Source organism: Rhamphochromis longiceps, linkage group LG18 (assembly GCF_057381845.1).
Source record: "Rhamphochromis longiceps isolate RC_006_pf linkage group LG18, R_longiceps_female_GT1.1, whole genome shotgun sequence".
Classification (NCBI taxonomy): domain Eukaryota; kingdom Metazoa; phylum Chordata; class Actinopteri; order Cichliformes; family Cichlidae; genus Rhamphochromis; species Rhamphochromis longiceps.
In genome coordinates, this window is record NC_140574.1 from 6473577 (window position 1) to 6496790 (window position 23214).

At 41.0% G+C, this 23214-nt stretch overlaps 1 protein-coding gene across 2 annotated transcripts in view; it reads left to right on the top strand.

Annotated features, from left to right (window-relative positions):
- Positions 1-23214, top strand: part of LOC146647597 (receptor-type tyrosine-protein phosphatase N2-like) — a 231715-nt gene that overhangs the window by 151386 nt on the left and 57115 nt on the right. For both annotated transcript variants that reach the window (XM_085390215.1, XM_085390216.1), the window contains one exon: positions 15674-15886. In XM_085390215.1, coding sequence (XP_085246341.1) covers positions 15674-15886 — 213 coding nt within the window. The remainder of the gene's footprint in view (positions 1-15673; positions 15887-23214) is intronic.

Sequence of the window (23214 nt, forward strand, 5' to 3'; positions counted from 1 at the left end):
GAAGTACAGAGCATCTACAAGAATTATGCTCAACACCAAGACGTTCAGATTAGACTTTGCCTAAAAACATCTAAAATAATCCACAAAAAATATCACAGATGAAATGAGAGGATGAGAGAAAAACAGATGAGAAGAGGAAGGTATGGAGAAGGAGAGAAACGGCTCATGATCCAAAGAATACCACATTATCTGTCTAACATGGTGGAGGCAGTGCTATGGGCATGTATGGCTGCCAGTGGAACAGGGCCACGGTTTGTCGATGATCTGACTGCTGATAGAAGTGTGCAGGGCTACATGCTCTGCTGAGATTTAGCCAAATGCTGCAAAAGCAGCCTAAGAGTTTCTTAAGATTTTCCTCAGTTGCAAAGTTATTCAACTGACCTCAGTAATAATAGAGCATGCTTTTTATTTCGGAAAACTCACCAACTGAAGGCAAAGCAACTCAAGGGAGGAGCACAACATTTGGTGATGTCCATGGGTTCTAGACTTCAGGCAGATCGGCTGCAAGTTATGTTTTTGTTTTAGGTAAAAAAAACAAAAACAGTTAAAATTAAAAAGAGTCTTTATATTTGAATTTAGGTTAGTTAGGGAGAACGGTGGTCGTTTCTCCGGTCCATCGAGTGCACCCAGACATCATTTAGCATTATTGTCATCAGTCAGTGCGTTCTTATACTGCAGGAACTCATCATTCATTTGGTGGGCAAACCTTAAAGCAGGTGTTCTCAAAGTTTTGATGTGTCAGTTTAGGAATCTAGCATCGAATTTAGGGCCAGACAAGAAAAATGGAAACATCAAACATGTTTGTGATGTGTCCAGTCAGAGAGTATACACGGATGCATAATGGCGGAAAAACTGAACCTAAAGAGAAATGTTTCTTTGGTCTCATTCTGTGATATGTTTGCACATATCTTTTAAATAGGACCATCGTTTGCAAAATAAACTGTATTAAATAAGAGTAAAATAGTTGAAAGAAAGAGATGTCTCACAGACATCCATACAGTCTGACTTCTTTTTAAAATCAGCAGCGTTTCCACCTCCTCAGAATTAGAAAGAATGCAGGTTTAATGTACCATAGCTTCTCTTCTCTTTTCAACCCAGGAGCAAAAATTATTTTTCACATATAGTCTTTGTGTTGTTTAAATGTTAAGTTTCCAAAAAAAAACATTGACTGTAATCAGTAGAAACAAATTCTAGTCTGGTGTGTGAGTCATGAAGTTAATTTACCACCTTTACAGCCTTTTATTTTGGACACATAAAACAAGCAAACCAATGTATACACAAACCTGTGTGACATTCACATTTAATGTCCCTTCAGTAAGCACTTTGCACTATGTCATATCTTCAGTGGACTGGACTTGCTTTCGGATGCAGTGTTATTCAGGGACAGCAGTCGAAGGGCTCTGCCAGGGAGTTAGTTTAAGTCAATTACAACAATAACTGAGTGGGTATCATTGGCCTGTTGGTGAAAGTTTAACCTCCTAGGACCTGGCGTCCGCATATGTGGACATCACATTTTGGGTTATCTAGAGCAAAATACTCAATTTTGCTCTACAAGGTCCTGATATCCACTTACGAGGACATTATACTGCTACTGGTCTATCGAAATTTTAAACGAATATCATATATGTGGCACTCATTTTTCTTAGAAACAAAAATCAGGTAAAAAAAATATCTGGTAATTCTTTGTTTTTACATTCATCGGATCCCAATTTGCCCAAATATCATAGAGAAATTAAAAATGTTGCTGTGGAAGAGTTCAGGTCTTAGGAGGTTAACATATGTTTCAATAAAATGCCAGTGCTACTGTTTTCAAAGGAAAAAGATATATTTGTGCATGTTCAAGTTACCAGGAAAACATATTTTAACAAATGAGCAGACGGTTTTATGGCCAAGGACAGTCTCCGCTTGTTTAACGGCGGGGAACAGCATACAGGACATGGCGCCTTTAAACTCTCGTGGTGTGATTGGACTGGTGAAGCGGAGCTCGCAGACTTAGACCGCCTGATGGTGATGCTGCTCCAGTCAAGACTGTCAGGAGAATTGTTTCATGCTCGCCCCTCTGACTGCAGAAGGAAGACAGTTACATCGGCCTCCGCTGTCAAGCCATTTTCCAGCATGTGAAGTGAGCTTAGCCAAAGGTACAAGACAGAGCAGTGTGTGTGTGTGTGTGTGTGTGTGTGTGTGTGTGTGTGTGTGTGTGTGTGTGTGTGTGAAAACCTGAGGAAGGGGATAAATAAATAAAAAATGAAGGGGACAGAAAGCCCAGTCAAGTCTGGGTTCATGCACTCTTTGGAAAAAAAAATTGTGGCCACTGTTGTTTGCTGTTAACTCATTCACTGCCAGCCATTGGCAGTGAATGAGTTAAACCCATTGACTCATTCACTGCAATTGACGGCTATAGACGTCAATGGCAGTGAATGAGTTAAGCATGAAGCACTTCATCATATGAAGCCTATAGGGTCACTATTTTTTAATGGTTTTGCTACAAAGCGCTACATCCGTTACTTTTTGCTCTGCATTTACCTTAAATTTTAACAGAGCTTCTTGCACTCTTGTTTTGTTTTTGTGCTCATTGTAAAGATGGAAAGTCCTCAGAGTATTGAGTGTTTTTGGGTCTCCTTTCTGCCCAGAACTGGAAAGGTACATCCTCATTTTCTTTGGTGCAACTAGCAGGTTTTCAATCGCTGCTTTAACACAAACTGTATGAAATACTTTGTCACTGTCTATTTGTCAGTCAGACCAGATGTTATGCTTGCTTACTTGTATGCTGAAGATTTATGTCCCAGGGGGCGTCGGGGCGTCGGGGCTACCATATCATGCAGATGATGGCTCTTTTGTCTTGGGTGCCATCCTTGAAGACAAGGCATGTGGGGGCAGAATGGTGGGTCACAGGAATCCAAAATACTTGCACCACACAAAGGACAATGGTTTGGTGGTCCTGGGCTGAAAGAGCTGTCATTTTGTTGAACAACATGAGAGACAGCCTTTCATTTCGTATCCATCGGTGACCGTTTGAATATCACACAAGCTGTTTGTGAGTATCCAGGCGATGATGGCCTCTGATGTCGTTACCATCTGACAGAGCTGACGGCAGAGTTGATGGCCGTGTCGTTCTGAAGCCGTCACACAAAGAGGGAGACATGACTGTTTTTTAAGGTTGCAAGTTGAGTGATGTTTTCCGAGCTCATTATGTGGAGATTGTTGGTCTAAAATCCTCTGTTCATCCATAGTTAATGACAGTGGGGACTTCTCACTCTGGGTTCTGTGAGGCTTCAAGTGATAGCAGAGAGAATAAAGTCAAGTAGTCTCATGCGGAGAAGAGATCTTAATGGTCGCCATCAATCTTCTCATTTTACATGTCAACAAAAAGAAACAAAAAAAACTTAAAACCTCAGCAAAGCACCGTGGAAGTGTCGTGCAAACAAATTCGCAATCTCGAATTACGATTTATAGCCAACAAAAGGAGCAGTGGAGAAAACGAAATAGTTAGTTCTGACTAAAAACTACCGGGGCAAGGTCAGGTGTGAAGTTCACAGTGAAGGATCCTGGGAGAAGTTTTAAAAATAACAGTTGGACTACAAACACAGGGTAAGTATTTGGTCTCAGACATATCTGCAGTTAGCTACCAGTATTAACATTGCAAGGCCTCATTCAGCTGAGTAGATGCAGGTTGAACTCAAACCCGGCTATATAGCATGTGGTCGGCCGCTCAATGCACTTAGCTAAGCCAGCGCCCAACAGGCACTTTAAATCTAAAATGCTTGCGAGGATCACTTGTTTTAACAGGTAACGTGATGTAGGGCTGTGCAATATGACCAAAATCTCATATCCCGACAATTTTTACATTTTCTGTAAATTCTGTGAATCTTGGGCAACTCGACTTGTGTGAAGTGTTTTCAGCTGGATGTTGTGTACCTGGAGTCGAGTCATATGACCGATGCATGAAACTATACATTTTTAGACATATGGTAAGTGTAAACGGCTGCAATTTCTTTGTATTTATTACATGATGTGCTGCGGGGAAAAGCCTGTTCTAAGGTTTACTTTTTTTTGCACCTCACCTCTCATCCGTAAACACTCTGCATACTATTTCACGTGATTCCGTTTATTTTGAAAAATTCATTTAATACCTTCCTGACTGGTATTAAATAGATAATTTGATAATGGCTTTAATTGGGTTGAAAGTTTAATTCCTTTATCTTAATATATACAACATATCTGATGTGCTGTTTTATCATTATATTTTACCTGGGGTGCAGAGAATATGAACCAGCTTCAAAGGATGCAGAAGTGGCCAAAAAGCGTCTGCAACCATCAGGTTTGACACTACAGGATTGCCAAGTGTTATGTTAAGAAGACATTTCCTCCTTGTTGAATTTGGAAAAATTCCCACTTGTGAGAATTTCTGTGCTTGAATCTGGGACACAAAATTGCTAATTTTACCAAATGGTTTGAATTTTTCTACCCAGCTAGCACCATTTCCCCCTTTTAACAGCATGTTTCCTCTACTTATGTCATCCACGGAAATCTAGGATAGCATGTTCCAGTTGTTCCGTCAGCAAAGAACAGCATGGCAACTAGGATCCAGGAAGTCCATTCAGTATGAGTACAGTGCTCCTTTCAGATAAATCTGATCCTTGTAAAGAAGAGCACCCACAGCACCTCCCTTTACACTAATGTGCATGCAACTTGTGGCATGTAACTGTGGCCTCGCCGTTTACAGCGATTTTATTTAGTTAGAATAACTGCTAACTAAATAAAATCCAGCTGAGTGAGTGTTCATAACCTCATTTACAAGTCTTCATGATAATCACAGCTACCTGTTTTCAGGCTGCTTTATAAAATGTACACACAGACTTCAGGTTTAATAAAAAATCACCTTCATTCAGTTTGTGAAAATGTTAACAGTGAACAAATGTTAGAGTAACATAGTCCTTGAAATAGAAAGATTCAATCTTCAAAAAGCAATTAAACACAGGGAGTTGTCCAAGTCTGAAAAAAAGAAAGCGATATTGCAAAGAACTCTGAGGTAAAATTACGCCTCTGCTAAACAGTTAACTTGGTAGCAGATGTAAATTCTGCTGCTCCTGCTAACTGTCTTCACCATTAGTACTGGAAGCTAAATTTTCCAGAGAACAGTCCTAAAATGGAAAGAGAAAAAATATCCAGTGAGTGGCAGCTCTCTGGGCGAAAGTGCTTTGTGGATGTCAGAGGTCGGAGGAGATGTGCCAGACAGCTTTGAGTTGATAGGAATGCAACAGTAACTCAAACCACCGCTCATTACAACCAAGGTATGCAAAAGAGGATCTCTAAAAGAAGAACTCATTAAATCTTGGTCGAAAGATGGGCTACAGCAGCAGAGGTACTCCTCCTGTCGGCTAAGAACAGGAAGCTGAGGCTATAATTTTCTGACTTGGACAACAGAGGGCTGGAAAAACGTTGCCTGGTCTGAAGAGATTCTGCTGTGACATTCAAATGGTAGGCTCCGAATTCGGGATAAATGAAATGAAAGCGCAGATCGCTGCTTTGTTCAACTAGTGGCGCTGTAATGGTGTGGGGGATATTTTCTTGGTGCACTTTGAATCCTTTAGCAGGGCCGGCCCGTGGCATAGGCCGTATAGGCAAATGCTAAGGGCGCCGTCCATCAGGGGGCGCCACGCCAGTGCCATAAATGTTGAAAAAAAAAAAAAAAAGTTGGTACTATTAATTCTAAATACAAAAAATAATCCCACGTTAATTAAAATGCAAAGTAAAGCTTATTTAATAGAAACATTATTTGTTACAACATTACGCCCCCCCCCCCCCGCACGGTGCGCCCCCTCCCTCCCGGTATCATGGTTCCTTTTGGACGTCACCACATCAAAAAATCAACACAAGATGTCAAAACGGCCAAAACTGTCAGGTGGCCAGGGAAGAAAAAAGAGAAAAGAAGAGGAGGAGAAACGAGAAAAAGACAGAGGTAGGTAACGTTAGCCTACATGAAATTATTTGTCTGAATGTGATAGTAACCTAAATTTTTAGCATTAAGCTAATGTTACATGATTCGCTAATTGCTAATCAATAAATAGCTAGTTAACTGTTTTAACGTCAGTTAATATTGTGGAGGGGGCTAAATTGTTATGGAAAATAATAATGTAACGTTAGGTAATTACAGTACTCCCACCTTTCCCACCATTCCTCATTTGTATTCATCTTTTAAGCAGGTGTTTTTTGTTTACATTGTTATTGCCTTCTGGTTAGCTAACGTTTACCCTGCAGGTAATAGTCACTTTTCCACCCCTGTATATATTACAGTTGTAAGCCTAGTTGTTAAAGTGCACATCATTAATGTTAATTAAGCAATATCACATGAGAGGGAATGCTGTTTTTTAATATGAGCACTGCTGTGATTCGGTCAAAGATAATCATAACATAACATTCTCATATGATATTATACTGTTACTTTGCATTCTGCTATTCAGCATTTCACTGTAATGATGACAATAAATTGAATCGAATCTAATCTGCATATCAGTTAACATCATATATATATCTCTTTGGTTTTTCATTTATATTATATCATTTCATTTTATTCCTGGAATCATGTTTTTATTATTAGACTTTAATACTCAGTGGTGTCACATACTCCTCTCTTCAGATGCACTGTTGAAGTTTCTAAATCCCACCCCTGGGCCATCTACCACATCTACCGCTGCTGCCTCCACTTCAGCAGCACAACCCACCAGTGATGCAGCATCAGCAGCACAACCCAGCCATGATGCAGCAGCATCGAGCGGTCTTCCTGTTGCCTTATTTATATTGTATTTTTAATTTATTTTATCCAACTTGTTGACACGTTTTATTGTGTTTATGTATGTAAAATTTATTGTATTTCATATATTCATTTTTTATTTTTTGTATTCATTTATTTATTCATATCTTTTTTTATCTTGTTAATTATTCTGATTGTGAATTTGCTTTCTTTAAGTAAAAAAAAAAGAAGGTCAAAGACAAAGCTATTCGGTTTCTTGTGAGTACATACACTACACTGCCGATGTAGGGGGGCGCCACCTAAAATCTTGCCTAGGGCGCCAGATTGGTTAGGGCCGGGCCTGTCCTTTAGTATCAATTGAGCATTGCTTAAAGACCACAGCCTACCCGAGCATTGTTACTCATTTATGTACATCCCTTCATGACCACAGTGTACCCATCTGCTTTCAGCAGGACAACAGTTCATGTTATGAACCACAGATCATCTGATAGTGGTTTCTTGAATACGGCAGCGAGTTCACAGTACTCAAAAGGCCTGATCTCAGTCTAATATAGCGCCTTTGGGATGTGTTCAAAAAGCAGATTTGCATTATGGATGTCCATTCAACAAATCAACATTCAACAAATCCATATTGACAAGACAGCATGAAGCTGTCTTGTCAATATGGAAAAGCGTGCATCTTTCTTCAACTATGACAAGATATCAGCTTTGTTGTAATTTCTTTACTCTCAGCTGTGGGAACATAACATTTCAACACCTTGAGATTTATTTCCGGTTGGATGGAGGAGTCTCCTTCTTGGTCGCCCATTTTTAACCAAACCTTAATACTGCTCTTAGTCACATAAGTAACAAAAAATCATATCACACATCCATAACAATCTAAGTCGAAAGATAAAATAATTTATCAATTTAAATAAATCTCAAAGCACTTTCTGTATTATTTGTATTTATGTACCATGAGACGCTCCACTCACCAAGAAAAATATACTGTATTGTACCATAACAATGTAGCTTGCTCTGAGTACATTTTATAACATTAATATTATCAATATTTACAGTATTAAGCTGGAAGTGGAAAAAATAATGACAGTATATGTGCACATCTGAGTTAATATATTGGCAAACAGATGTCTATGTACATATCCAGCAAGTACGTTGCCACATGAATAATCTGAGTGGATGTATTTATCTTCCTTTGAGCAAATGTTTGGCCTCCACGCGCTCCTGAGTAAAAGCGTCTGTCTCTCCCACTGTTAGTGTATCAGCTGTTTGGTGCTATGGGAAAGTATTTCCCATAATAGGTGGACCAAACTAACCAAAGTTCTCTAGGTTGGAACTGCTTGATTGAGAGTTCAGAGTTAACACATTAACACTTCTGCTTATGGCCTGATGTTAAAACTGTGATGCAGACACATAAAATGCAGGAACAGGTAGTATTGCATTGTGTGTGTGTGTGTGTGTGTGTGTGTGTGTGTGTGTGTGTGTGTGTGTGTGTGTGTGTGTGTGTGTGTGTGTGTGTGTGTGTGTGTAACAAAAACAGAAAAACAGCAAGCGATTTTCATGTTGCTAAAAAGGAAGAGGAAATCAAATACAGGCCACCAAAGCTCCCCAACTTTGTCACTTCCAGTTCTTTTTGCTTGCGTTCAAAGCATTGAGAGTTGGACCGATGGGAGGTGGGAGGTACCGGTCAGCCCCCCCTAAACTCCACCAAGCAACTCCCTGCCCCCACCCTCCTAGCCCTCTCGGCACACAGAGGAGAGCAGGGTCTCCGCTGCCTGCCACCTCCAGCTGCCACCAAGGAGGACAAAAGATTGTGTGGGGGTGTATGTGAAGGAGATGCGGGGGACTGAAAAGAAAGATGAACTGAAGAGCCCCACACACACACACACACACACACACACACACACACGCTCCCCAGGAAGGACCTTGTCAACTGCATTAGGCAGCATCTCCTCTCTTTGCCCTCTCTTTTTAATTTTTTTTTCAAGCTGCAAACACTGTTAAGTTTGTTGTTTTTCCATCCACGCACACACAGACAAAAAACCCCAACAAACATCTGACATCAGGAAAAAAAAAAATTCTGACTCAAATGCACAAACACACATGCAAGTACGCTGACAAACACAGCTTCCCAACTTAATTCTGTAACGGTCCACGTTCGCTGCAGCTGTTAGTCCTTTTCACTCTCGCCAACAATGATTACGAAAGAAGAATAGCTGGATACAGTAAACTGAAAGACATAAATCAATCTGTATGTGATTGTTTTTTCAAAGCTATGAGCAAATATTTGGTAATGTATTAAATAAAACTAATATTTTTCACATGCAAACAGTTAGGTCACAGTCAGGTCCTTCAATTTAAATCAAAACTGCAAGTAAGCTGTCAGTTTCTATTTGTTATACCGCACAAACAGCTCACTTTCTGTCAATAGTCATACACATCAATACTTTTTTTTTTTTTTTTTTTTTACGAGTGAGAGAAAAACCTTTTAGTTCAGTGGAAGGAAATCTACACATTTTTTACCTTTAACTATGCCCTAAATCCCTTCTACGAGTAACAAGTTTGGGAAAGAAAACACTGCATTGCCCATGGAGATAATTCTGCTTAAAGAGAAATCTTTAGTCGCCTGAATTGTCTTGAATCGAGCAGCAGTTTCTTGGCAGCAGAGGACTGATGTGCCTGAAGATATTTCCATTTGTTCCCAGAAAGCAAACCGATGTCGCCACATCTACAGAATAACTTTAATTTGATTGAAGGAAAACAAGATTTTAAGAAGCAGCACGAGTCGGAATGACTTGTAAAAAGGAATGTCCTGCTTTTTTCCCCTTTATTCCCTCTCCTCCTTTCCTTACAGCCTCGTCCCTTTCCTTTGCCTCCTTCCCTCATCCTTCCTGTCCTGTTCGGGTTTTTTTTTTCAATCCTCTCTTCGTTTTCCCCCCTTTTCTTTTCATTCCCTTTTTACTCTCTTGTCCTCAACTCCTCTTCCTCTCCTCTTCCTCCTCCTGTCGGCAACATGTGGAGCCGTAGCCATGGCAACAAGGGAGGTGACATGTGCTGTAGACAGGCAGGGAATGGAGGGAGGGATGGGAAGAATATAAGGAGGAGCCCCACAGCACATTTGTAGTCTCTCTCTCCTTAAAAAAAATAGCATCATTCCTCCCTCTGGAAGTGGAGGCTGCTCGTCCTCTCCTCTCTTTTCCTGTCATCTCCTCTCCAAACGTATCTTGAATTGCATCAGGAAGAAGACAGGAGAGAAATCTTTTGGTGCATTTCTCCTTTTTTTTTCTTTTCTTTTTTGTTGTTTACAAGGGATGAGGTTAATGGCATAAAAAAGAAGAGGGGGAGGAAAGAAAGCTGGGAACTTTCTTTTCTTTTCTTTTTTTCCAAAGGAGAGAAAGGAGATGATGGGAGGAGATGAAACTCCCTCTCTCTCCAACTCACTGACTCTCTCCTCCTCCTCCTTTGGTATGATGCTGTCTCTGAGTCTGTGGAGTCCGTGCAGCCGGAGTGGAATGGGAAATAGACGCAAGAGGAGGTGTCTGTTGCATTACCTCACCATGGATTTTTGGTAGGTTTTAATTGTTTTGCATGCTAATGTGGGCTGATTTTAATCAGTACCCACAGCTGTCGAATTGTCCCACAAATCTTTGCGAAATATTAAAGATGATGGGTCTGTTCTGGTGTCGCTCTTTTCAGTCATTTCTCTAAAAGAGACGAAGAGTGTGCCCTGGTTTTAAACACATTGTTTTTCAAATACAATATTGCATCAGTTTAATTTAGAACCTAGTGTGTCGATAGAAATTCCTTCGCTTGATTAAAAATTGCCTAAAATTTGTCCCGGAAAGTCGAATATTTTAAAGGTGAACGCGCAGTGGGAGTATCCGTGGAGTTTAGACAGTGAGTGACGGCGCACCGTGGTCGAGGGGGCTTCATGCAGCTGCATCTCACCGTAACATTGTAATAACATTCAGTTTAATGGGATTTGCTGCTGTTTTCATTTTGCTCAGCTGCCGCCTCGCACTGCTGGAGTGCGAACTTTAAATAACCTTGTGGTTTGTTTTCTTTTTGTTTTTTAATGCTGTGATATTCATCTTCGAGGATTGCCCTAATTTGTGTGCAATTTGTGATATCGCAGAAGAATCGGTTTAATCCGGTGAAGGTGAGGTGAAATGAATAGAGTTGTTGCTTGGTTTTTAAGTGGGTGCTTATACGAGCAAAGGATCATTTTTTTCTGTTTTGTGCAAAGTTTGACTCAGGTGCATTTGAATTTGGGTGCGTGCAGTGTGCAGACATCAGTGCACGGCGTTCGAGAGTGTGTGGGTGTGTTGTTAAAAGACATACATACATGCAACTGTGCACCAGCAGATGTAAGTACATGAAATGTAATGTAGTCATATTTCTTGCAATGCACGCATAGTAAAAATGTACTTATTCATACATCCCGCTATATGTGTGTGTGTGTGTGTGTGCGTGCGTGCATACATGTGCATGAATGATGTGTTTCTCTGTGCTTGTTTGCTGAAAGGTTTTCTTGAAACCCTGGTTGAACTTTTTCAAAGGCCCGGAATGAATCAGAGGTGAGGGATAAATCTTTTCTACAGCGGTCGTCGTCCAGGAAAACAAAAGCTGGCCGGCGCTCTCCCTCTGACCTTTTTTTACCCATTCTGAATAAGCCGGAGCCGTGCAAATCCATCTGCCTTTTGTCTATGGAAGCCTGGCTAATCCACACCCCCATTCACGCACACACATATACACCCCGTCACACTCATACCGACCAGGAGACTTAACCGCTCCACCACAAAACGTCCACGCAAAACCAAAGACCAGAATCATTCGTTTTTCCGATGAATGATTTACTCACATTTTTGAGGAGAGTTAACCTAAATCTATTTTCTTAATTGATTTAAGTAAGGTTTTAGTAGTAACAGCTGCAAAGAAGATTATTGTAAGTCTATGGAATTTAGGCTGCTGCCCACATAAGTAAGATTTTAACACTAAACTGCTTAAAGAAATTCACCATGTGATTAAAAAAACAAAAAACAAAGGTGTTCTGCTATTCTTTTTGTTCTTTTCCCTCCTGTGTAAAGGCGCCTATCTGTCTGCAGGGAGTGTGTCTGATATTTGCTGAAAAGAGATGAACCTAGCAGCGTCTACAGCCAGACAGACAGCCGGCATCCTTGACGGGCTACATTAATGCTTTTCAGAAATAGTCAGGAGGCACTGCACACTGTATGTCAAACCACATTTGCTTATGTGAAATGAAGAATTTGCAAGTACAATCGATTTTTGTGGGAGCAGATGGACAATGGAAGTGGAAGCATGAAAGGAACTCCCATCTCCCCTCTGCCTTTGGGGAGAGAACATTCTTCTTTCATGTTCAGACGCTCGCTCAAAAAGTCTTGATCAGAACGGCCGATTTACTTCCAGAAACAAACAGGATTTCTGTAGCTTTTTTCTTTGTCTGTCTGAACCATGAGAAAAATACTTCCGAGCCAGGAATGATTTAGATTAAAGCCTGAATTTCTGTTTTAATCCGTCCAGCGATTCAACCCAACAGTCGTAGTGATATTCCTTTTTCACCTACAATCACACCAGCAACGTGAACCAATTTACATTTCCTTTCATTTCTATGTGCTGGGTTGTAATTCACCTTAGATTGAAAGGGTTAAGTCTCGGGAGTGAGAAACGATGAAGGCCTTAGAACCGCAGAGACGAGCAGATTGCCGCTTATTACTGGAAACATACAGTACAATATAGGTAACACACTTACATCGAGTACAAGCTTTCGAATGCAAGTGTTTAGTTTCATAATGCATATTACCGAAAAGGCTGTACAGTCATTTTCACAGTAATGGCTGCATGCGTTGGCTCATGTGTGAATGTTCCACCTCCCATCCTGAGCAAACATTTGATTTTCACTCATTGCAAATTTCTGCTACATCTGCCGCTGCAGCTCGGCTAGAATGGCTGCTCGTTTTTCATAGCTGTGAACTAACAAGTCATACGCCCTCAAGTCGCTCTCTCGCTCTCTCCCCCTCTTACGCTCAACACACACTCTTCCACCCCCCTTTTACTGTTACTAACAACTGCAACCAAACTTGATTAAGCAGGTGGGGTCAGGCTACATTTGTTTGAATCAATAGACAGACATGCTAGGCAGCCATGATAAAGAGGCCGAGGGAGGAGGTGGGATCAGTGCGTGCGTCTCTGCCTGTGTGTGTGTACGGAGTGGGGAGTGTGCTTTGGAAACGCCGGCATCTGTCCCGTGAAAGATGACTGAGCTGTTACAGTTAGGGCCTTGAATTATGGGCCATTACTAGCCAAGCAAGATGCAATCCCTCTCCATGAAACTTAATTTGACAAAACAATGAGATGACTCGGGGAGTAAAATGACAAATGAAGTTATTCGATCCGCGGGTTTAAAAAAAAATACATTTTGCAAAAGATGATTGCAGTGGAAGCATGTGGAATCAGCAATAATGCATTATTAATGGGCTTGCCGAGCCCACAACGCATACAGGCTACTGCTCAGCTACTTTTGTTTATGATGCTTTCTTAACGGCTGATATTTTTTGCCGCGATCTTTTACATTAAAAGCGCATTAATGAGGAGAAACATTAAAAATACACAAGCCAACCACAATCAATTGCGTCTGCTCGTGCAGATGTGTAATGCAACATTAGGACAAGCAGCCATATAAATGTAATATAAACAGACTCCCTACATTACTGATTCATGAACAGGCTCTATAGTAAGTTGAGTTTGCAGATAAATCTTTAATGTGCCCTGTACTTCAAAGCTGAATCACAATTTTTACTTCTCATACATATATATATATATATATTTTCTTCTTTAATTCAGAGCCTTACTCGGAGACAGCCGCTGTTTTTTTTTGTTTTGTTTTTTCAGGGCCGTCACATTACTATGCGACCAGCTTTTACAGTATGGCTCAGAACTCCCCAAGCAAATTGGACACCCCACAAAGCATCGGACAACTGTTGTCCCCATTGTGTGTGTTTTTGCGGGCACTCTTTATTAGGTGCTGAATGCAGCAGCAGCAATGAATGAAATCACGGGGTGGGGGGGAACGATGAAGGGAGGGTGCATTATCGAGTGATGATGGCGGTGGGGTGGGGGTCACTCCCCGAAACCTCACAAGAATTCCAGAACAATCTTTAACAGGGTAGAGCGGTCCTTTTCCCACCTCCCAGGGTTTCAGGGCTTCTCTGTGCTGACAGGCAGGCAGGAGGGATCCGACAGGACTGCCCCTTTTCTCCCTGCTGCTTTCAAAGCCTCCTTTCCATTAACTCACCACGCCACACCTCGCCTAATCTCCGTGACCTCTACCACTGAGGGACAGGGATTTTTTTTTTCCGCCCCCTCCCTTTTTTTTCACCCTCAAGCTGCCTTTCTCCAGGGTTGAGAAAACCTTTGTTTTTTTTCTTTTTGAAATCATTATTTTTCTCTGTCAGAATACAAAAGTAATTTTAAACAAGCTTAATATGCAACATAAAATTACAGCTAGGACAAACTAATGATGAGTGCAGCGATAAGCATAGTTATGTGCTTGGGACCATCAAGCGTTTGAATTTTTTGTACCCGTAAATGAGTGGTAATCTCTTTTGTGCGACAAAGATATGGGGAAAAAATGGTTCCAAATAAGGAACAAGTCAAGAAAAGCTGTTTTTGCGATTGATTTCTTTTGATAATTCTTTGTCAAGAGGAATTACAGGCCTGTCATTGGCTATGCAATTTGTAGCTCTACTCTTTTGGTTCTTGCCTCGCTCTTTGTTGGCAAGATCATTATGCTGTGCGTAATAACGGGGAATTATGTTGCCTATTGTTAACTAGTAGTAGTCAGGTAAAATGCAACAGGCCCATTATCTGGAGCTCGCTGGTGTCTGAAAATGAACAGCAAGCAGCAGTCGGAGCTGCAGCTCATAATGAACAGCTCAATAAGACTTACTTCTCCGCTCTCAAATGATTGCACATTCGTGAAGCAGTTCAGACAGAGACTTTTATCATACAGTATGTGTCCATTGTGTTATCTTAAGCAGCTGACTGGTTGAAAAGAAATCTTTAATCTCTAGTTGTTTGCTGAAGGATCTGGTTCTCTCACGCTGGATTAAATTGCAGCTGAGGTCGGAATTGGCGAGGCACTTGCTCAAGACAGCAGAACGTCTGTTGCCTCTGAGCATGGTGGTAGAAAATTCCTCCAATATAGCAAGCGGGGTGTTGAGCTGTCTAGAGACATCCAGAATGCTTTACTAAACAGGAGTTTATGCATTCTATGCACTCCTGGGCACAGATGGTGGAACAAACGCTTGTGATTATACTTTTCATCGAGCGCAGTGATATGCATGTTTATGCGTTTCCAAAAAAGGAAAGAAAAGAACCGTGTGATTTACACTTTCATCTACCCATGCAAAGACAAGCATTATTTTGGAACCCTGATTAGTAGCAAAAATAATTCGCGCTTATATTATCTTGTCAATCGAAGGATTCCAGTGTGACTTGTTTTGGGGGGGTTTTGGCCTCTTTGGTGGCTGCTTTAATCCAGGAGTATCAGACCATGTGCCATGAAGCTCTGAGAGCCTGCAGGGTTGTTCCAATCAAACACTCTGCCAGATGATTTTGCAGATTAGTTCCTCTTGTCTGACTGATCAGTAAAATCACCTGAAAGCATGCACACTCTTAGGTACACAGCTTCGCACCCCTGCGGGTTTTTTTTCTTCCCAAAAGCACCTGCTTCCATCACGACCGCAGTCATTTTTAGCAGGGTGGATGAATCAAAACCCTTATCTTGACATTGGCAGCACCACGCTCTACCCATTGAGCTGCAAAGAGAACCACTCACCGCAGATAAAAATAGTAATAGACGCAATTTATTAACCAATTCATCTGTTCTTTTGTGGCCCACAGGGAAGCCAGATCAACCAGATCCCCACCAAGTACAGCCAGACAGAGTCAACCAAGTTCCTCATTCTCACCGTCGTGTCAATCCTGTGTATCGTTGGAGTCCTGCTGGCCTCCACCGTGGTCTACTGCCTCCGGCACCGTTCCCACCACAAGATCAAAGAAAAGCTCACCAATTTGGGAACAGATACAAGCAGCGATGCTACCGCCACCTACCAGGTAGGAGTTGTTACTGTGCCATCTGTGCACACATTCACATTATACATATATATTTATATTAGAAAAATGTGTTGTGTTTATAACACGTGAAAGATGCATAAACAGGAGTTCTCCTGTGTGTGCATAACATTAAGAAGTGGAAGTTTTGTGGACCTTCATAATGAGAGAGCCTTTTATTACAACCATATTTTTGCTTCTTGTAATCGTCATCTTGCAACTGATGGCAGCCGTTGCTTTTTCCTATTAAAGCAAAACAGAACAACGCGATACGTGTTTATTATTGAGGTGCACTGTTTTGTTTTTACAGTTTTGTATTACCTGTACTGTTTACAGTAAATCTCACACGACATAAATAATCCACAGTAAGATTTGGTCACAAATTATATATTTTTTTAGGACTCATCTTTTTTAGATTATTTAAAAAACACGCCAAAATGCACTATTATTTTTCCCTATGTAATTAAAAATTGAAATTTTTTTTAAATGGCTTGAAAATCCCTGCTTTAGTCTCCGGGGCTGATTTTGTGATTTAAAGGAGACAGACTCTGTGATTCTCTTCTTTCAGCGTCGCCTTCACTCTCGTGTCGACATGTTTTAACTACGTTAATGGTGTGTGGTGATTGCTGATTGTCTCCTGCTATAATTTGTTGTCTGAGACATGAAGTAATATCACCAATCCAACAGGTTTTCCACCTCGAGTTATTTCCATTCCCTCCTCTGCTTGCGGTAATTATCCTTTGGCCGGAATAGCCAAGTGTGAAATTTAATTTACAGAATCCAATATTAAGTGGCTTTTTGAGCAAAGAATTAGATTGAGATTTTTCCGTCTCTCTTTCTCGCTCTCTCTGACCTTTTCCCCACCACGTTTTTAAATGAGAGTAGTCCTGTGAGCATTGATTTTATAATGAGCCCAGCTTGGCCCCTAAGTGCTTACATTTTATGCTCCTCTTCAGGGATTTTTACCTCCTGAAATAGACTGTGGGACTGCGTCAAAGGTTTACCTCATCACTGCTGACTTACAGATTCACAATGTTGCTTTTTGCAAATAGAGATATTGCTTACCAGTAAGAGAGAAGCATCCCTTACTGGTTAGCGAGAGAGGTTTCTAAAAGACGATTCAACATTCATGCCGCTAAAAATTTCATTAAAATTAAAAATCTGTTTTGCACGAGTGCCCTGGCCAGTGATAGGTTGATCTCAGTCTACATAAAATATTTGTTTTTCCTCAGAGTGAAAAACTTATCTTCTCGGTTACTTAACTCCGAGAGTCACTTTAAGCTTCTAATTGAAAAATGCTAATTAAAATTCACACGTAAGGCTGTGTTTCCGCTTTATTTATCTGATTAAGCGCTTACAAAAACCTTTGTTGCTCATTCTTGGGAGGTTTCAGTCTTGCTTTGCTCGCACTCCCAAAGCTCTTCTAGTTGATTCTCTTTCCTCTATCGTCTTTATCGAGTCTCGACAGTGAGCCGCCGTCATCCTCAGTGAAAGACCTCAGTGTTCAGCTCCCATCTTAGCCGTGTAAACCTCGTCTCTTTGTCAGCGCTGCTGTGTAGAGGGCTTCCCTGGGCTGGAGTCTGTCTGTGTGTGTGTGTGTGTGTGTGTGTGTGTGTGTGTGTGTGTGTGTGTGTGTGTGTGTGTGCGCGCACAGTCTCCAGGGCTACATGCAATTAAAGCAGACAGGAAGCGGCAGGCTGCCTGACGGCCTTACTACTGCAGCTCCTTCATGCTGGCTGTCAAATAGACACAAATATGCACAAACACATGCGTGCTGTGTGTATGCATGCACACTCTAACCAACCGCTGCATATTAATGACTCTTGCCCTGGGCGCGTTTGTTTGAGGCCTCGCTTCACATCCTTACACACGCACACACACACCGCCTTCCAATCACGTCACCACACCACCACCTCCCTCTGAATCCCCTCCACCTTTGGCTCTCAGCTCCCCGGCTCCCAGCGCGTCAGTCAAGCAGTTACGGTGTAACGGCAACGTGGGATTGGCCGACACCAACAAAGGAGATGTTGATTGACAAGCGTCGACAGAGGACTGTGTGCAGCGTGTCAGAGCACTGGGCGGGGAGATGGTGGATGATGCTTGTCAGTCAGTCAGTCCCTGGATTACTCTGTTGCCAACATGGGAGTCTGCAACGTCGTTGTCAGTTTATCTTTACATCTGATTCGAACTTTTATCTGCTACTAAAAGTCTTTTTTCCCCCCTCAAAGCAGAGAGGAAACTATCCGCTCCGCAGCGTGAGATCATTGCACTAGATTGCGGCGAGGCTCAACTTTTTGCATGGATGTTTTTTTCACAAATCAAGAGATATCATCTTGAAGCATTATCATTTTTAAAGATATCATCACCCACACCAGGAATTTTCTTGAAACACGAGAAATGCTTTGATAACTAATGAACATATTTGCATGTTTTTTAAGAAAGAAAAAAATATAGACTTGTTACTGATGAGGGGTTTTTTTTTAGCTTTTCTTTTTTGGCGTCCCTCAGCCTGCCTTACTCCACTTTCACAATCTCTCTCTTTCTCAATTCAATTTCAAGGACTTTCATTAACATCATAAGATCTTAACATCGCTAATGAATATGTGCAAAATGCACTTCCAGTTCATCTCAGTTTAGATTAAACAAGCAAACAATAACTCTCGTTCTGTCCTACACCTCTGTTTTCTCTGTATCCCTTCTGTTCTTTTCTTCTTTGCTCTGTTTCTGAAGCTTTTTTTTAAAGTATCCGTTCTATGTATATTTTAATTATAATTTACTTTACTCCTTAAATCCCTTTTCCTTAACACAGATTCGGTTAGGTTGCCCCTTTTATTTGCTAGTTTGCTTAAGCACAGAGGAAGGGCACTTGGGTGAAGGCCCCTGAATTTGATTTGGTCAGAGGGGCATGTAAACAGAGGTACCCCTGTGAGCCTGACAGGCTCTGCTGGCACACCCCAAAAGCCAACCTTCGTCCCTATTAGCAAGCTTTTCTGAAAAGGGGGTGCTTCGGGTGGCACGTGCCTCCCAGCACTTACACGCCCTGTGCTGCCCCGGGGCTGATGTATGATTCGAGATGGTCATGTGGCACCAAGTGGATTCCCTGGCATGACGCCCATGAGAGGGGGTTGTTGGGGTTTTTCTTTAACCTTTATTCATATGGGAAGAGTTGATGTGGCACATGTGCATCTTTTCCACATCATGCTCTTTGATTTTCTTCTTTCTTATTTAGTGGCTTGGATAAAAAAGGCCTGTGTCAGGAGCAAATTTAGTATGCACTCTATTTTTGACTTCTTGTGAATCTGTGTCTTTTTACCTGCGAGTTTCTTAGTTTCATATAGCAACTATGCTATGCTAACATTCTAATAATTAAAAAAGATTTTAAAAAAAACTTTTTCAGATTGCTTTTAAATGCTGACATCAATTTTAATAATGATTCCTTCCCTCCCAGACAGACCTTTCTTTTGATCGAATGGATTGTGTCTTAAAATCAATTTAAAAAGACTTAAAGCTCTTTAGAGACTGGTACTCCATCATGCTGAACATATACTGTATATCCACCCTTATTTATTGTCAGATCTAATGCAGTAGTTGATCTAGATGACTCCAAACCTTAGATTTGCCAAAAAGCATTTCATTCATGAGTTATACTTTCATTATAAATTAATCGAGAAGGCAGCAAAAGCCAGTATGGATTTCCTGGAAAGATAATTTTTTCATTTGCTGCATTACAATATCTGCTGTTTGGCACAGCACTGGGCTTTTGGATGACCTTGAATACACTAACAATAGGGGTTTCGCTTAAAAGCATCTAATAGACTGCATGGATTCAGTGCCACTGAGCAGAAACAAGATGTAATGTCTTTAGTAAAAGACTCAGTGGAACCCAACTGTTACAGAGTCCCAAGTAATGCACGACCGTACAGCATGGCTGCTTTGCATTCAGTGCACTTAGCGTACATGCTCGTAAACAAGCAAAAAGTTGAAGGTGGAAGGCTGTTCACTCGTGAGTGGTCACGATTTTGAATCAAAGAAGAAAGAGAGGGAACGCCAACCACTCTTTAGTAGGCTTTGAGTGATATTAGTGCCAAAGGCATTAGCATGTGTTGTTTGGTGTTTCTGTCAGTTTAGTCAAAGCTGGAAAATACGCATCAGACTGGCATGCTGATGATAAACCAAAGTCATTAAAGTGATGAAGTGTGTATAGTTAAAATCAATAGAAAAAGAAAAAAGAGAAAGAAAGAAAGAAAGAAAGAAAGAAAGAAAGAAAAAGATACTCGTGTTTGTATGGACACTGCTCCGGGATGGGGGAGGTGTTGGCACTGTAAATCTGCACTGTTCACACTCTAAACCTGTCCCGAGTTATATTCTTCCTTCACATTATTTTATTTTATTTGATTTTTTTTTAAGCTCTAATTGGCTCTCGGAGGGAAGCCATTTTGAGGCAGTTTTAATTACATCATAAAAAAATTTGCTGCAGCTGCAAAGTTCACCGTGTGCAGTTGTTCTGGTATGAATGCTGTTGATCATGTGTGACAAAACGCCCACAATTCGGTGTGATTGAGCGGATTGAACACAAAAAATGGAGCTCAGAGGATGTAGCAAAAACAGGAAATCGGGCAAACTGGTGTAGTTAGCAGCCAGAAGGATATTTATGGGGCCTATTTTGGTCTTTTATTAAAGATTTGACATTGGGTAGTTTGTGTGGTGCCATAAAACCCCCTGTGTGAGCTGTGACAACAGTCTGTGTGTCTTTCTCAATACTTCGCGGGGCGATCGTGGCTCAAGAGTTGGGAGTTCGCCTTAATCGGAAGGTTGCCGGTTCGAGCCCCGGCTTGGACAGTCGCTGTGTCCTTGGGCAAGACACTTCACCCGTTGCCTACTGGTGGTGGTCAGATGGCCCGGTGGCGGCAGTGTTTGGCAGCCTTGCCCCAGGGTGGCTGTGGCTACAATGTAGCTTGCCATCACCAGTGTGTGAATGTGTGGGTGACTGGTTGTGTAAAGCGCTTTGGGGTCCTTAGGGACTAAGTAAAGTGCCATACAAATACAGGCCATTTTACTTTTTCGCATTTAAATGTTAAAACAATAAAATATATCCTGTCCTTAACACTAGTGAGCATCATTCATAAAGGGACGTGCAGCCTTTAGTGTGGTCTATACCTCCAACTACTCAGAACACATCAGGAAAGTTAGTCATGCCAAACACATCTCCAACAGGGTCAGTCAAGGTCGTAATGGGACACCTCATCATACAATAATGCAGTTATCACACAGCTAACTATTTAATACATTAATCATTTGATACAGAATATCGATTAAAGTGGTGTTATTACGAGATAAGATGATTTACAACCCTGAACTAACAGCACTGCAGATCTGTAACCAGAGACACACGGCTAAATCTGATAAATCCACTTAGCCTCCATCCATAAATCAAACATTTGAATAAATAAGAGTAATACTGTAAAACTCTCCAGAATTACTTCTCAGTGTTCTCCATTGACTCAGGAACCCTGAGAAATATTTCTACATACACTGGAAAGTAAAAATCCACATGGGAATGGATGCCAACGTCAGTTATGCTTATGTAATGATAAGTAATGATAACTGACGCTGGGATGCCCTTATTGTGACTAGTTTTAATAATGACATGTGAAAGGGCTGTTGATCTTTTTTTATTGACAATTTAATTATTTAATATATAAAATGTCATCAGGACCACTCAAAATAGTTTTAAACCCTAACCCAAAAGCTGCCTTCAACTTAAAAACAACAAACTTAGATGCTAAATACTTACATACTAAACTTAAAACGTGCTAAAAACAAGGCTGCTGCAAAGCACTGACACTGCAAGTCTAAAAATAAAAGCAGCACTTGAGACTTTACTTAACTGTAGGTCAGTGCTTCCTCTAACAGCTTCTAGTACGCACTTCTTTTAAATCCAAGCGTGTTTATGTTTCCCCACCACCGCCCGCAGCGCCGTCAGAATCCCCGGGCCAGGCATCGAAGCACTTTAATAATCTGCACACATTTATGAGATCATTGTCAGCGTGCCGACCTACGAGAACATCAGACAGATCAGATACGGACTAATGAAGGCCTGCTCACATTACCTCCACCGTCAATCAAACACAGGGTCAGTTAATCATCTGCGTCTCTCTCATTAAGAAACACAGATACCCACAGAGTTTTGGTCCAGGTCTCCTGTTGTAGTCACTGTCCTTGTAGGCTCGTGCAGGTGATGTATGGCTTAAAATAGTACAAAGCAAAGGATGTGCCAGGTAACTGTTCCTTTACAAATTTACTCAATTATTAGATGATTTTATTTATTTATTATTTAGATTTTATTAACCGGGTTTATTTGAAAGCCTGCTTAATTTCCAATGCAGAAGGCTTATTTCTGTACTACCTATAAACCTCGGCAGGTTCAAAATGACAGCAAAACTTCAGCTATTGTTAGACTAACAGGTTGTCTGACTTAAGGAAAGATTCTAGTTACAGCATTCAAAGAGGTTGGGTATGAGACAGGAAGACAATAAAAACAAAGCAATTATACACCCACAACCAAATCAGCCAATTGGGCAAACAGAAACAAAGATTCCCCCAAGGCCCGTCTCCAAGCTGCATTCAATTTGAAAGAGATTTATTTGAATATAACCTGTTGTGTGTTGAACCATCTCATGAGCCAGGCAAATGTTACACCTGTGGCAGGTGAGCTACACAGCCTTTTTTGCATGGCTGGGTCTAAATTTCTCAATACTGAGACTATCTTATACAATCCTTATTTCTCTGAAGCCCACTATTTAAATCAAGAGATTACTGTCTTTTTTAGCCAATTTTCTTCTGATTGGCCGCCCATCCCAAAGAATGAGCAGGTGGGCAGACCAGACAGAGTTGTGTTCCTGAAATAACTTTATTAAGGATATGTCCTTAGAAATCAGAGAAGAGCTTTCTGAAGGGTGAGCTTTTAATAACAGGGTGTACTTCCACACATGTTGACCTTATTTCAATCTTTGGTAGAGTCCATCTCTGAAACAGGATACATGTTACAGAAAATGAGAAAAAGCACAGCAGAGTTTAAGCATGTTGCTGATTGGAAAACACTTCTGACACAACGCTAAAACCAAGGAAAATGTACTCTAAAGACTGTTTCTCATCATTTTTCAGTAAAACAAGTCATCCAACACTGTAAACGCATTAAAACAGTGCACGCTATTTTAATGTCGAGTATACCCCTCTGCTTGGCCTAAAAACCCAGTCAAATAAAGGGTTGAACACTAAATTAGCACATGTATCTTTCTCTTTTTTAAAGGAATATGCCCTCCAAAAACACT